The 16,302-nt window shown below is 41.1% G+C and overlaps 1 protein-coding gene across 2 annotated transcripts in view; it reads right to left on the bottom strand.

The window, feature by feature from the left end:
* Nucleotides 1–15,178, bottom strand: part of GNPTAB (N-acetylglucosamine-1-phosphate transferase subunits alpha and beta) — a 38,681-nt gene extending 23,503 nt beyond the window's left edge. For both annotated transcript variants that reach the window (XM_054167657.1, XM_009896379.2), the window contains exons 1-7: nucleotides 14,969–15,178; nucleotides 10,275–10,360; nucleotides 5,760–5,879; nucleotides 3,892–3,933; nucleotides 2,971–3,176; nucleotides 2,224–2,288; nucleotides 1,839–1,973 (exon numbers count right to left, since the gene is read on the bottom strand). In XM_054167657.1, coding sequence (XP_054023632.1) covers nucleotides 1,839–1,973; nucleotides 2,224–2,288; nucleotides 2,971–3,176; nucleotides 3,892–3,933; nucleotides 5,760–5,879; nucleotides 10,275–10,360; nucleotides 14,969–15,085 — 771 coding nt within the window. In that variant the 5' untranslated portion in view covers nucleotides 15,086–15,178. The remainder of the gene's footprint in view (nucleotides 1–1,838; nucleotides 1,974–2,223; nucleotides 2,289–2,970; nucleotides 3,177–3,891; nucleotides 3,934–5,759; nucleotides 5,880–10,274; nucleotides 10,361–14,968) is intronic.
* Between the last annotated feature and the right edge of the window lie 1,124 nt (nucleotides 15,179–16,302).

The following is a 16,302-nucleotide window of genomic DNA, read 5'->3' as shown; positions in this document are numbered from 1 at the left end:
GATGAACCTGCACTCAAAGAATTGCTCGAAGCCAGGAAGACTTCACTAAGAATGTTCTTTGTGCAAATATGAAGTGAAAAACCTAGCATCTCAGGCAGCAAAAGTGAAGTAACACCTCCTGATGAACAATAATCTCATTTCTCTATAATAACCACACCATTTCATTAAAGCTATATAAAAAAAAAAATCCCACAGCATGTAAAATAAGCAGATTCACCATATGAATATCTACTGCTATTTAACCAATAAGGCAGAAAAGGATGGATGCCTTGGCCACACCAGAGCACATCTGCCATTACTCACTCAAAACTAGTCACCAATTCTCAACAGTAAGAGAAAACTTTTATGAACCACACCAACACACAGCAGAGGAAGGATACAAAAGAGGTTACACAAAAAGCAGCAGCACTGTTTGTAATAAGCATAGTCTAGCACACAGGAAGCCTCTGATGTTCTGGAAGCCCTGGGATAGTTATCTACTACATGTTTTCCTCTGTGTAAAGAGTTCTGCTGATGCCACATTCAAAACATTGTACAAAACTCCAGTCAATTGTGTTGAAAGGAGCCAAATCCACAATGGATATGGCAGGGAAGGGCTGTCAGAAGGATAACAGGAATGGAGACAATGCTGTGGGTTGAGCACTGCCTGATTAACTTAGTAAAACAATGGCTAGGAAAACCCATAGCCACTCTACGTAAGCAAAAGCAAAGAGCTATTGAAGCTTAAATAACTGTTTAAGAGCTCTCTCTATTATGCTGTTTAAAAGCCTGTTGGAAGAGAGGTGCAAATGTGTTTACTTGGAAGGCTTCTACTATTAGCAAGACTCCAAGCCTGCTAACACAAGCTGAGACAAGAAAGATATTCAGCTTGCATTAAGTTGGTGTGTGACCGGCACATGAAAAGGATTACCCAATACCATTTCTGCAATAGAAAAATACATGGTTTGTTCACACAGCTTGCTAAACAAAACAACACAAAGACAAGGAAAGTCAGTCATGCTCACTCACACACCGAAAACCAGTTGTAAAATGGATTGGCACATCCTACAGGTGGGCATCAGACCATGAAAGACAGATCACCAATGGACTGACATCCCTTTATCCCTGCTAACTGCTCCTCCTTCACAAACTTCCTGGCCTCAGCCCCTTTCACACCACCAATCACATTTCATTCCAAAAACATAAACAAGTGATTTTCACAAACTTTTTAAACTTTCACCTATCTGTTGAATATGGCTGTCAGTGGAAAAGGTGTCCAAATGACAGGGGAGAGTGGAAGGCATGAAATATTAATGGTGGCACAGTCACAAAGTTGTGATTTAGCATTGCCTTGCAGGTGGGTAAGTGGAAGTGCAACTTGCTCAAGACTGTAGGAAATACTTGGCAGAGAAAAATACAGCATTCAGCTGTGAAGCAATACAGTCTTGTTACTATTAAAATAATTCTTCTAAATGCAAAAATGGATGAAAAAAGCTAAGAAGTTACCTAAAGGAAAAAAAAAAAATCTGTTACATTAAACAAGCCAGTGATACAGTATACTTCAGCAAGACAACAGCCTATAGCAAACACTATAACTAGCTGAGAAACACTTTTAAGGCTTTGTAATCAGTTGAAGATTGGCAAATCTCATGCCTAAACTTGCAATAACAGAATGCATAACTGGCCTTTAGAAAGCAACTATTTTAGTCACTATTTGCTACTCTTCACAACTCAAGAAAACAGAGATACCGTAAAAAGTAAGAAACATCAACACACCCAGGTGAGCGAGATCTCTCATATGAGTCATTCAAAAAACCCCAGACAAGACAGCAAAGTCACCCTTCCCTTCAGACCCTTACCAGTTTTACTTTAGAGGTTAGGCTCTCTGGTAGTTTTGTTCGTAGCTGATTTGTTTCTTTGAATGTAGCTGGAAATCCACTAAGGAAGGCCAAGTCTTGCATTAATACTAGACCTGGAACTTCTTTGTCTGTAGTCTAAAAAAAAAGAGAACAGGGTATAGACAGTACTTTTATTTATCTGTCACTCCTTCACCATGTGACTGATTCAATAGTGTAAATTTTCTCACATAACTCAAACTTCGAAACTGAATTAAGGGTTATTTTAAAAGCTTTCATTTCCTACCACAAGTGAATTATGGAAAGAGTAGCACAGAAATTCTCACCAGAAATGTAAGAAAAGTTTAACGTATACAAAAACTAATCAACAGATTTTAAACATACCTACCAAGTAACCCCTCCATACTATCTGCTTGCTGTTGTCTTTTAACATTCCAGAATGGGCAGCATCAGCTACAAAACAAAAAATGCAGATCAAGAACTGCAGGTCACTCCTTTTGCATAGTCTAGTAACTAAGATACCCAAATATTTTTAATTTTCAAAGTGTATTTGTGTGAAGAGTTCTCTTTATAAGTGGCAAATCATCCTCGATGGCAAAATAAACATGAGTGGTTGGGCTAGTAGGTGGTAGCGGGGGGACACTACATGTTAAAGTAAGCAGCCCACACCTGCTCTAAGATCCTACTTATATATGTTGAACACAAGGGTAATTGTTTCAAGTTATGCAGTCCTTTGAGCAAGAGCAGAATTTATTGCACAACATTCAAACTAGACTTCACAGCAATCAAAAGAGGATTGCTAGAACTAATCTTCCCCAGTCTAAACCTCAGCCTTCTGAGATTATCAGCGCAACACAGACATTCAGATATCAAACCTGTTTTGCAATAGTCTTTTAAAACATGCAACTCTAATCATCTGTAATCAGTTGTCTGGGAGATAAGCAAACAGTATCATTAATGTCATCATTTAGAGAAACAGACTGAGGGCAAAAGATGCTGAATTACCTCCTAAGGTCAAACAGAAAATTAGTGTCAGAATCAGTATTGGAGGAAAAGAACCCCACCATAATTCAGAGAAGCTTACTAAAAAGCCTCCTCCAGAAAATTGGCTGGAATCTGACAAGTAGGTTCTTACCATCCTTAGGACTATCAAAAACAATTACTGTCACATTGGTAGAAGGATTTTTTGGTTTTGCTACAAAGAACATATTGTTAGCAGCTTGCAAAGCAGGATGAATAGACAGCAGGTCTTTCAGTGTGGCATTTGCCGGCAGCGCAGGATCCAGGACAAGCATTGGCACTTTGATGCAGTGTGTCAGCAAACACTCCAGTTGCTTCTCACTACAGCAAAACACCAAAGATATATTTAACACTACTAGAAAACTTAAAACAAAAATCAGTGTTACATGCAATGAGAGATGTTTCTGCAAAATCTGATCAATTATTGTTGCCCTGTTGGGAAGGGGGGAAACTACTAAGAGCATGCTTCTTTTGCTGCAGAAAGCAAGTATCTGTTACACATTATTTCACTCTTATAGTTTGCCCACAGAGGAGACCTTATATAAAGACCTCTAAACAGGCAGAGTGACCAAGTGAAGAATGGGACAAATCAGGCCCTGTCCCTTCCTGGCAGCACAACCACAAGAGGCTTGAACCCTCCTTAGACAATTATTTGCAATGTCATGCACAAAAATGGTAGGCAAAAGAAATGTTGAAAAAAATGTTGCCGCTTTTGAATTATGCATTAAATATGCATATGCATTAAAAATTCACATTCAGAATGGGAACTATGCCTAACCAGTGACAAGTATATTCTTTCTGGACTGAAACTGTCACATTTTAAGAAGCTCATTCATTTATGTCATAATAACATCACTTATATTCAACATACATATTATCACACTGTAAACTTCTCTTCAAGTGACATAGAAGGAAGGTACGCACAGGCTACGGAAAACAAAACAACCTCTCCAGTCAGCTGAGTCTGTCTGCTTTCAGACAACAGTGAGTAGGACATCATTTATTCCAATTTAAGCCCAAACCCACAAAAACTCACCTCTTCTTTGTTGGTTCCGTTGCATTCTTTCCAAGGATTTCCCTATTACAAAGTTAAAACAACTACAGTCAATAACACCGAGTTGACAGTAAGGAATTTAATCTAATTTCAGATTATTAATTGAGTCAGGAACATGTTGTGAAAGCACCAATAACCCAGTTATAAAATTGCCAAGGCCTCTCCAAGGCAGGCACAAGCTGACACACGTACCCATCACCCTCAGGCAGCATAGTTCAAAAATTCTTGGTTATGATGACAGCTGTGGCAGCAGGACTCTTCTTGCTAACATGATTTTCAGGTGTTACTAGATTACTTAATGAAACTAATGTTGATATGAAAAACATTGTTAAAAACCAGGATGATGTGACCTGTAACTAGGCCGACTTGATTGTTTGGCCTAACGTACATATTCTGGTAAGGCCTATCATGCCTTTTCCACATGCGGATAGAAGCTAATGAGGATTAATGTAAAGGCAGTGCAGTCCTGATGCTAAATAATAACCATGGTAATTTCAGAGAAGGACACCAACAATCACCATCCATCAAGCTACTGTCTCCCACTGGAGAATACAGCACCTGGACTATGACTAGCTCAATTCAGGCATATAAAAAATTACAGCTTTCCAAGTTTTGCTATGCCATACAAAATATACACTCATTAGCAGAGATTAGAGCATTGTTGCATATGTCTTCTCTAGTTATCTTGATGCCATGAAACATCTCTTTTTAACAATGCTAACTGATTTCAAAGTACATGAAAAAAGTCATCTACAAGGAGAAATCCACATGCCCCTGTAGATCATGAGTGTGGCATGGACATGAGTCTTACTCATAAGCTTGATATCAACTTTCCAAATTAGTGTTCTGGAAAAAATCAACATCTGTTTTTCCCCTTGTAAAAGGGGAATCAGAGTATGAGTGATGACAATGCTACAGCCACTGTTTATTATATGAACTGCTAGGGAAAAAAATCAGTATAAATCTGAAAGCATTTCAGAGCAGAGACCATTTGTACTAATACTGTCAGTGTTTATGTAGCAAAACAAAAATCAGAATTCCACCTGTCAGTGGTCCCTAAATTGCAAGCAATAGCATACCAAAAATCAGATCAATCTGCCCACTTATAAATGTCTTCCATTTAGCATATTTTCATGCCAAAACAGATTACACAAACACAGAGATGCTTTTTAAAACCTAAATCAATGGTTGCAAGGCACAATCCAAGGTATCTGTAGCAACCTGTGTTTGAAGCCTTAGATAAGTGATTTTGCAGAACAATATAGCACAATCTGTAACACCAAAGGCAGCAATACATGTCTTTCCCTCCTCAATTAGAAGGCTGGCTCATATCTTTATATATGAATAAATTATTTTCCTCCTTTTCAGTTTCAGTGTTTGGGAGACTACAAACCTAACTGTAAAAAAAAGCCTTTAAGAAGCATATGCTTAAGATCTTATTAAGCCCTCTATTATAAAGAAATACTGAGGGAAGGGTGAGAAGGAAATAAGGAATGACAAGAGGTTGTATGTTTGAGATATAGTTCTATTATAATTTACAAGCTGAGTTACAGAAATCAATACAAAATGACATAAACAAAACACATCTCTGCATGGCATTTTATGAATTCAAGACAGAAGAGCCTTAATTAAATTACTATGCTTTGTATCTCAAATAGTTTTTTGATTAGATGGTATTCATAGCTAAATGTAGAACTGAAACAAGGCTTTGAGAATAAGCAAATGAAGTGAGGAAGTGAGGAAATGTGCTCTGAATTTTCATGTTGAGTAACACAGAAGAATAAAGAGGAATAGCACTGCATTAGATTGCTGCTGTCAGTTAAAGGGAAAAATATACAAAAGATTATTACCTCATTATTTTCTGTTCTTCCTCCATCTGTTCTCTGACCTGTTGCAATTCTTTGATCAGTTCAACATCTGTGCCATTCACCCAGGTGTATACCACATCAATTGGCATGGGTAAACAAAGCCTACATAATCCAAATGAAAGCTACATGAGATGTAAAATATTAAAAGTGTTTGTGGCATCCTACAATAGCCTTGGTGCCTGGCTGCAAACAAGACAAAGCAAAAAGCTTCTCTTTAGCTATGTATATCATCTCTTAATTATACACAAGCCTTTGACAAAACAGCACAGACACAAAACCATAAAGCACATAAGGTGGCTGTAACAGTTCAGTAACTAAATGAAGTCTGAACTTCATGCTCTAAATTTCACAGATAGGAACCTATAACCCAACTCCTACGAACCCCTAAAATAATTCTCAAATCAGCACCAGCACCCAGGCACATCCTTAATTCACCAACCCACATTAGACAGAACAGCAGGAAGTATAAAGACCTAATCTATACTTGCTGTTATTTAATTGCAGAGAGCCAGTAAAATCTCAGCAATACCATGTCTCTTAGATGTTAATAAAAAGGCATTCAATAAACCAACAACGTAAGTAGGGTATGTGAATTCAGACCCTAGACACAGCAGTGAAATTCACTCTTGACACAGTTCAATATACTGGATGTGTTTCTGGACAGGTACAGGTTTCCTAGTATGCTTAAAGCAGAAGAAAGGAGTTTGTGTACCCTTCTTTCTATTTGTTTATAATAATTTCTGAGGCCTACAGGGCTTTTTTTGGCAGACACTTCAGGCTGCTGCCATAGGGTGAACCTCAGCACCAGACAGTAGGAGGATGACCCAACTATTATTTTCCGAAGTTCCTGTGTCGAATTTTTCAATACCTTCCTAAAACATCGGTGGCCCAGCAAACTAGAGCACTTCTCTAATGCTAAAATACACAGGGTCAACAAAATGAGAAAGATAACGTCTCCACCCACTGCATCCTTCAAAAAGCATTCAAAAACAGAGCTTGTAAGGCAACAATCTCCTCCACCTTCTATTGCACAGTATAACATGCAGACAACCTCCCACCAGCTTCATTTTCTACTAGCTGAGACTCAATACCTAAAGCACAAAATTTGGTGAAGGGGTAGTCATTAGCTGGCCACAGCAAAACAGACTGGAACATTTTGTAGTCAGTTTATCACTGTTCCTAACCAAGTCAGGACATTCAGAGAGTAACAGCGGACCAATTTGAACTTCTAAGAAGCAGTGCTGCCTTCACCCAGCAGCACTACTCAAAGTCTCTATCACCTCTGACATGGAAAACTCTGCAGGAGGCTACCTTCTTATCTGGAAAAGTCAATTTACTGAATAAAACTACCTTCTAACCAGTTATTTCACCTTTTTCTCAGGAGGTGACACTAACTTCTGGTTCATTAACAAGTGTGATTCAAAGCATGTTTTGAACTAAAAAGTCCTCCACAGGAGCAGAAATTCAATGGCAGGAGCTCTTCCAGCTTTTCTACATTTGTTGTGATGAGTTAAATTTCGGATTGACACTCCTTTGAATGCTACAGCTAAGAAAAAAAGGGTTTAGACAGAAGGACCCGACTCATGTCAGCTGATTTAAAAAATGCCCAACCCCCAATCTTCTGAACAAAGTGTAGTTTATTTACCCTGACCTCACTGAAGAACATAAAATGTTGGGGAAAGAAAAAAAAAGCCCCAACTCAAGTCTCTCTAGGGTATGAGGCAATTATGACTCATACACATATGGGTGAATGAAAAAAATTAAGCACCCATCAGGAAAACCTTAAACTTTAGCTCAGTCAGCCAATAGCTCCTCTCCAGGTACTGGATGTTTTGCTCACAATTCACAGAAATCAACAGTAGCTAAGGAGTGTTTTACACCACCAAAACTGAATAAAAAAACACACTACAGAAATGTGAATTGACTATATCGATGTCAGAGCAGTAAGACTTGTGGTTTTGTTTGGGATGAACTTGACCCTTTCATGAAAACACTGTACTTCATTATCATGAAATCGGGTATTTTAGTATTGACAGGAACAAACTACCACCCTTTCATTTCAGTACTGCAGAAACATGTAAACATTAAACTAATCATTCTTATGAGCTGTAGCATGCTTTCATTTGCCATCTTTTGAATAATGGGGGAGTAAGAAATGAGATCAGAGAGGCGCACAGGATTTGCTGACACCATGCCTTGCACTTTTACAGTATTATCTTGCACCAGCTAAAGCGTGACCAACTTGATCTGATAACTTCTACTGTCCTGTGACTCAACAAACCTCCAGGCAGATTAAGCATCTGCTTTCAGGTTTTTTTTTTCCTTGGGTTCTGTTTTTTGGTTTTTCTTTTTTTCAGTCAAGTGTACCAACCCTTGAAGAGTTAAACAGTATCTCCTTAGTAGCTTCTTCCACCTACCAGTTCACAATCCACTGACTTCCTGAGACAACAGACCCCATGACCAGTCAGATATGAAGGATGAAACCAGAAAAAGTCACGCAGCAGTTAACACAACTGAAACGAATGACTCATATGCCCACATGACTTAGTTTCCAACTTGCTGTGAGTGACTTCTATGCACTCAGCTTTAAAAAGGTTCTCCTTACTACCTTTGTGACTTCCCTCATGAGATGTCACAGAAAATGTAAGGTAAGTGAAAAATACTTTTACAAAACACTGGAAGTTGGTATTTTAAGTGCCCAGGAACAGTACTTGCATTTTCCTGTCTTAACACCAAAAACATGTCATGTCCCCCCTTTATTGTTAACATTTTGTCTTGCTGTTCCATTAAAAACTGGATGAATTCAATGCATTTAAAAGGTAAAACTGTGTTACACGACTAGAGCTTCCAAATGCCAAATATTTTCCAAGCTGGGATAGTAAACATTAACTCACTATTTTAAAATGACTAAGCTTACAATGCGCTGCAGGTTTAGAGTCATAGAATCGTTAGGGCTGGAAGGGACAAGGATCATGTAGTTTCAAACTCCCTGCCATGGGCAGGGACGCGTCACACTAGACCAGGTTGCCCAGAGCCACATCCAGCCTAGCCTTAAAAACTTTCAGGAATGGGGCTTCTACCACCTCCCTGGGCAACCCATTCCAATGCCTCACCACCCTCAAGGGGAAGAGCTTCTTCCTAACATCCAATCTGAATCTACCCATTTCTATTTCTTTTTCCATTCCCCCTAGTGCTATCGCTACCTGACACCCTAAAAAGTCCCTCACCAGCTTTCTTGTAGGAAAGTGCACACTGGTGGCTCATGTTGAGCTTCTCATCCCCCATCACCCCCAGGTCCTTTTCTCCAGGGCTTCTCTCAAGCCAGTCACTGCCCAGCCTATACCAGTGGCTGGGATTGCCTCAACCCTGATGTAGGACCTTGCATTTGGTCTTGTTTAACCTAATGAGGTTGTCATGGGTCCATCTCTCCAGCCTGTCAAGGTCCCTCCAGCATGCCTGCTGCACCACACGGCTTGGTGTCATCAGCAAACTTGCTGAAGTTGCACTCAATGACGCTGTCCATGTCACCAACAAAGATGTTAAACAAGACTGGTCCCAGTACTGATCCCTGAGGGACTCCACTTGTCACCGGCCTCCACTTGGACATGAACCCACTGACAGCCACCATTTGGGTGTAGCCATCAAGCCAGTTCTTTATCCACTGAATGGTCCATCCATCAAACCCATACTGCACCAGTCTGGAGACCAGGATGTGGTGCAGGACAGCATTGAAGGCTTTGCTCAGATCCAGATAAATGACATCCGTTGCTCAGCCTTCATCTATTAACACTGTGACCTTGTCATAGAGGCCACCAGGTTTGTCAGGCAGGATTTGCCCTTGATGAAGCCATGCTGATTGTGCCAAATCACCTCTTTGTTATTCTTTTGCCTCAGCAGTGCCTCCTGGAGGATCTGCTCCATGATCTTACCAGGCACAGAGGTGAGACTGACTGGTCGATAGTTCCCTGGGTCATCCCTCTTTCCCTTCTTGAAAATGGGAGTTATTGTTTCCCCTTTTCCAGTCAGCGGGGACTTCCCTGGACTGCCATGACTTTTGGAATATGATGGAGAGTGGCCTAGCAACCTCATCCTCCAGTTCCCTCAGCACCCATGGGTGTATCCCATCGGGTCCCATGGACTTGAACACTTTCAGGTTCTTCAGATGGTCATAAACAAGATCTTCACTCACAATGGGCAACTCCTTCTTCCAGTCCTGCCATTATCTTCCATTATTCTGGGAGTGTGGCTGGAGCCCTTGCCAGCGAAGACTAAGGTAAAGAAGTCATTGAGAACCTCAGACTTCTTCATGTCACTTGTCACCAGCTCATCTGTATCCTTTCTGAGGGGGCCCACACCTCCCTAGTCTTACATTACCTAGTCCATACATTAAGGTCCTACTCAACAGTAAGCTACTTCACCTAAGAAGTTTTATTTAAATATTTGAAAATTCATTGAACAGTAAAATGTGCAACACTGTTAACTGCAGGTAAAGCTCACCGATTCTGAAATGATTTGCCAGCCACGTTGTCTCTGTATGAATCAAACATAACATGATACTGGTCTCTACTCCACTCCAAGACAACCTGCAAATAAATAAAAAACCCACACAAAATTGTATCACTTTATAAAAATTAGACACTTAAAATTCCTCTGTTTTAAATGTTTAATCACAATTTAATTCAAAATGATCTATGCATTAATGCATAACTGACCAAACCTTAATCCAAACCAAGTTATTACACTGAGCCAGCAATCAGACCCAGAATTTAAGAGCACACTTGATTTTAACAAACTTGAGGAATTTTTCTCTGCAAAAAAAAGGGTTCTGTATTTTATGTCACTTAGCCTTTAAAAATTCAGGAATGTTTTCCTAAAATTGAGACCTAAACCAAACGTACTTTAACACAATCAAGAAATCCCCACCCATCCCCACCCTTCCCTCCCCAACCTGCATAATGTTCCTCATCTTCCTTTCTATTCTCATACAGGACATACTGCAGTATACACACCTCTGAAGTACAGCTTTGAAAATAAACAGCCAGGCCAGGGAACATCAAATTATGCAAATCGACCTGGCCAGAAATTTAAAACACAATAGCTCTTTCCCAGTACAGGTGATGACTTACATTCCAGCCTGACTAACCTAACAACAAAATGTTTCTCCAGGCTGCAGCCTCTCTTCCATTCCCCATCCTCCACACTAAGATGAGCCAAGTCATTGAGCTAAATCAACAGAAAGATGAGCCTTCAAATCACAAAGCACTTCACATTCCTCTATCTGGAAGACAATAAATGGTGGGAACAGAACATCTGAAGGCAGAACTTCACCCAGCCACCAAAGATTTTTTATCTAAAAGGTCAACCAGCACCCCACTTAAATGCCTTTTGCGAGCCAGTCCCATTCCCAGGCATATTCATAGATCAGCTATATGGAAAATCAATCACCAGCCAGTCCATACATAGCTGCAACTTTACACTCCATTTCCATTCTTAAATGTATATATACACATGCAAACCAAAGGTACACAGTTATGTTTCCTTTACTAACAAAGTATCCGATGTCATGAGAAAACAATAATTGAGGACTTTTCGACATTAAAAATGTATATGTTTAAAACCAGAAAATCCTAAGTAATTTGAGATTAAAATAATCTCAGACATTTAGGTTCTACTCCATGACAAATTTGCTATAACAACTCTTTATGGTGATAGTCCAACATTAAAAACTATAGTAGCATCTTGTGCAGCTTTAGAGACAAAGGCATGGTGGCTTATTTTACCTGGCTAAGTAAGTGTTTGTAAGGAAAGGGTAGTACTTAGTTCACGTCACTCTTCCTAAACCTAAAATTTTACTATTGCTTATTTCTTGTATTACATGAACTATAAAATATACCCTTTCTCTATGATAGCATTCAAAACCATAAAGACTAACTGCTTCCCTTTTAAGGAGACACACATCTCTTACAATCATGCCCACTAAAGCAAATTAAAGACTTCTAGAGAGTTACAAAGCCACATCATGTGGCTGAGTGATAAACACAGACAATTCCTGCACAGCTGCAGCCATCCAACATCACATCTATTCATGTTCATTCCCTTTGTATGAAGGACACATGATTTCCCAGGTGGGCGTAAAAATCTTCTCCATTAAATACCAAAAGTCAGGAAAGCATATTAAAAACACACTACCACACTTTTTCATGTGCAAGTCCTTCTGCCAAATACACTAGTTTAATACAGCACACAGTGAAAGACAAACATTTCCTACTGCTGATAATAATGAACTGACACACAGATTGATCTGCTTCTAGAATTAAGACAGAAATATTTGAATTATAATGTAATTTATTATATTAATAGTACAGCACTCCAGTATAAAAACATTACATTTGCTTTTTACTTTAGTGCAACCAAAACCCAAAGCACCCAGGACTGACGTCTTTAAAGGCAGTTAGGAAAAAGGTGATGCTCTTCCCATCTGATACATTCTTTTCCTGAAACCATTTCCTCCTGTTCCATTATCTGTGTTGCAATAATGCCTGCAGGCTACTTTGCTTTGAATTTACATGCTGGTATTATAAAACCACTAAGGGAACAAGATTTTAAAAAAGAAAAAGAATATAGAATGGGCAGAGACACCATCTATCAGCAGAGAGTGTATTAAACAGGTGATAACAGTGGCTCTCGCACATTCCAGTTATAAAACACTACAAAGCCAGACGATCTACAAAAGGCCAGCAAAGGTTTGCAACCAAACTGTCCTAAAGCTCAAAGTGCATCTTAAAAACTAGGTTACAGCATTGGCTTAGACCTGCCTACCCTGGATGTTTTTGCAGAAATGCTCCTGAATTGTGTGTGATGAACTGTTATTTCATTGACCTCAAGTGTTTGTTTTTTTCTTGAAATCAAGCTCTTTTTCAGTTTGAGGCTGTGAGGATGTAATTACCAATCCCAAATTATTTGCCCTAGCCATCCATTTTTAAGCCACCATTACTATTGATACTAGCATGAATCCAAGTAAGGAGATTAACTTTTTCCTATGAGGACAAAAAAGCTGTCTCTGGGGATAGGAGCAAAACAGAACTGCAAATGCTGCTCAGATACCAGGGCCTGATAAGCATAGGCTCAGGCTACTTTTTATTGCTTGACAGTTCATCATACATTGCTAAAAACAATTGAGCTGATCATTACTGGAAAATTTTCTTGCTTTAATTGTCAAAACAGTCTTACATATTTTTATTAGTTGCTCTCTTGTAGACTCTGTACTGAACAAGTTTTTCATTCCCACTCTTGCTGTCACAAGCCCATTCTCTCCTAAATCTTTACCACCATTTACCAAAATACACAAGCTTAAATCATAGAAGCAAAAAAAGCATAATGCATACAAACACGTCTTACAAGACTCTTACATGAAAATAAGAGGCCTTCTAGTTTTACATAGTTCTGCATGCTGTGGTCATTCCCCCAAGGACAGGATTTTGTTGGTGTTTTCGTTTGTTCTTTAAAAAAACCCAACAAAACCAAAACCAACCAAAACACTGCTTGTCACTTTTCTTTTTCTTAACATACAATTTTGAAAATGCACTCCTACATGTATTTGTCAGTTCTTTGCTCACTCTTTACATACTATTCAAGCTTTCCAAATAGGGTCTGGAAAGCAGCAAGCTAAGATGTGGTAGTGAGCAGTGATTTTGACCGAACTTCACCAAAATCAGCCATAACTTGGCTACTGAAGTGTTTTTTAAAACCTTCAAAGTTGTAACTAATCCTAAGGTTAGGTTTAACTCCTTGTTCTGAAGAAAAGCAAAACTATACTCAAAGTTTCACAGCACCAAGAGGTGTATACAACAATCCAAGTTCATAATCGTGTACGAAGAGGTAACCAAGTGTACTGCACAAGTGTTTCAGGAACTTGTGAACTCTGCAAGACAGCAAGGAAATACTTCATGTAAAGAAAACGTATGGATACACAAAATAAAAGTTCTGATTGTGCTACAGTTTCAGATAATACTCTTTATGGCTGTTCATTTTCTTTCCTGTACCTGAAAGACTGCACCAAGGGAGGAAGGGGGGGGGGAAGAAGGGGAAAAAAACAAACCACCACAATTTAGGGATCAGGAGAATCCAGTCTTGTTGCATTTAACACTGTAATACTTTTCAATGACAAAAATACTTAAATTCTCTAAATATTTAATGTATTCTGATTCAGCGCAGTGTTTCAGGATTGGTGATTTTCCCCCTCTCGAGATTCTTTCACAGATTACTTCCAAAATAGGTAGGACATGAAATGAAGCTTCAAAACATACTATACATCTGTATAAAATCACACCTAGAAAAAAATAGATTTTATACTGCATAATTTACTAAATAGCAGGAAAATTGAGTAATAAAGCAGCAAGCTACAATACAATACAGTCCCTGATGAGCTGCAGGCCGTTTGAGAGTACATTTAATGCCTTCAACTCCGGATGAAATACTCCGTCACTCCCGGTTGCTGTTTGAAGATTACGCCTAGCACCGGCTTCAAAGTATTCAAATAAAAGTACAGCACTGACAAATCACCAATAAAGGGTGTGGAAAAAACTGCACAAGATAAGAAAACAGGAGCTCCTGAAGCATGCAGATTTTTCTCAGCACTCCTCTGCCAGGACCTGCCAACTAACAACCCCCCGGGGGGCACTTAACGCCTGCGTCACCCCTGGCAGAGCAGCGTTAGTCCCCGCACGGGTGCGATTTGGGCACCAGCCGCGCCAGCAAGTGCGAGGAAGGCCGCCTGAAGAAAGGGAGCTGCCACACAGCTGCTCTCCGGAGTACGAGCGATGCAGCCTTCATGGCCACGGCAGGCCTACGGCCAGCCCCGCTCGTCACACCGGTCTGCTTCGTGCCGCTTCTCAGCCGCGACGGCAGCTCGGAACAAAACGCACTCACCACTACTGTAAAGCACGTTTTCTCCCTTACGTGCTAAATACATGCCTGTATGTATAAATATACAACCAGCATGCACGTACAAGCTGCTTGGTGAAGGAACTCGCTGCTTACAGGATATAAGTACCCGGCTCCCGAAAAGGAATAAAACCTCGAACCGAAACGGCTCTGCTCCGCACGGCACAGCCGGGACTGCCTGAAGAAAGGGAGAGGGGAGGGAAAGGCGGGCGGGCAGCCACGCCACGCCGGCGCGGCTCCGTACTGACCTCCCCGAACTGCAGGGCGGAGACGATCATGAGGACGAGGCCCCCGAGGCAGAGGCATGGCCCATACCTGTGTGACAGGCAGGTATAGGTTTGGCGCTGCAGGAGCTTTAGCAGCATGGCCCGCCGGCGGCCGCCGCTACCGCCGCCTCGCGCGGCGCGGCCCGGCCCGCCTCACCGCCCTGCCGTGCGCCTGGGCCGCCGGGCGGCCGGGTCCCGCCGCCCTCAGTCGCCGCCCTCATCCCCGCCCCGCTTCCGGCACCGCTGCGGCGCCACCTGGCGGCAGCAGACAGCTCGCCCCTGCGCGTTGCGAGTCGTCTCTTGGCTTCCCGAAGAGAGGAGCGGCGCTCCCCGTCATCAGGCCTTGGGGAGCTGCAGCATGTACCAGCTGTCGCCCGCTTCTCCGCGGCTTATTCTGTGCCTTCCCAAGAGGTTCAACGTCATAAGGCAACAAGGGTTCAGACTATACGGTTTCTTTTACTTCTCTGTCTCTGTACTCATGGTGTTGCACGTAGGAGGCTTCGAGGCATACCGATGGCACGGAGCTGCTGGCGGTAGCAGACTGTCCCTTTCATTTTGAAGAAATCACCTGGGTGAAGAAATCCAGATCCAGTGCTGTGTTTGCAGCGGGTGGATCACATTCTGCGCACCTGCAGTGCTTCCCCAGACACGGGCAAAATGAATGGATGCTTGTGAGAATGTGCACCCAAGAAAGCAAAAATCGCTCGAGTTTCATTTCATTGCCATGATTGCACATGTGCCTTTTCCCTTGTTGCCTTCTGGCTGTACAACAACATTTAAACTCTTTGATCTGTAATGTCTTACATGATCTTAAGATTACTGACAGTTCTTTGGCACGTGTAAATGCCTTTCCAGCTGTGGCCAGCAGAGCTGCACCATCCTGTCATACTCCCAGACAGGCTGCAAAGCAGTTTTCTTTCCCTAGCTAAGAGGGAGTGGGAAGATTCTAGGTTATCATAAAGATACAGTAGAGCACAAACTCATGTCTCCTTTCAGCATTTCTATGTTTGTTTTTGCATAGAAATGTAGCACAGGGATAGGTTCATGAAAGGGCAACTACCAGGCTAGAAAGAGTTCTTCAAGAACAGTCCTTGAAGAAAAAAACAGTGCTCAGTAGCTGACAACAGACTGTAAATCCTTAACCTGCATTAGTCTGGTTTCTGCCAAGTCCAGCCATCTGCATAGGACGCTGCTGGTACTGCCACTGTCAAGTTTTATTAGGAGAGGCACTTCAGGTTACCAAAGCAAAATAATGTGGTATCATATGCCCTCATGAGGCCAAGGACTGTAGCACCTGTCTCTGCAGCCCTTTATCC

This window comes from Dryobates pubescens, chromosome 15 (assembly GCF_014839835.1).
Source record: "Dryobates pubescens isolate bDryPub1 chromosome 15, bDryPub1.pri, whole genome shotgun sequence".
Lineage (NCBI taxonomy): Eukaryota > Metazoa > Chordata > Aves > Piciformes > Picidae > Dryobates > Dryobates pubescens.
This window is presented reverse-complemented; position numbering and strand designations above follow the sequence as displayed.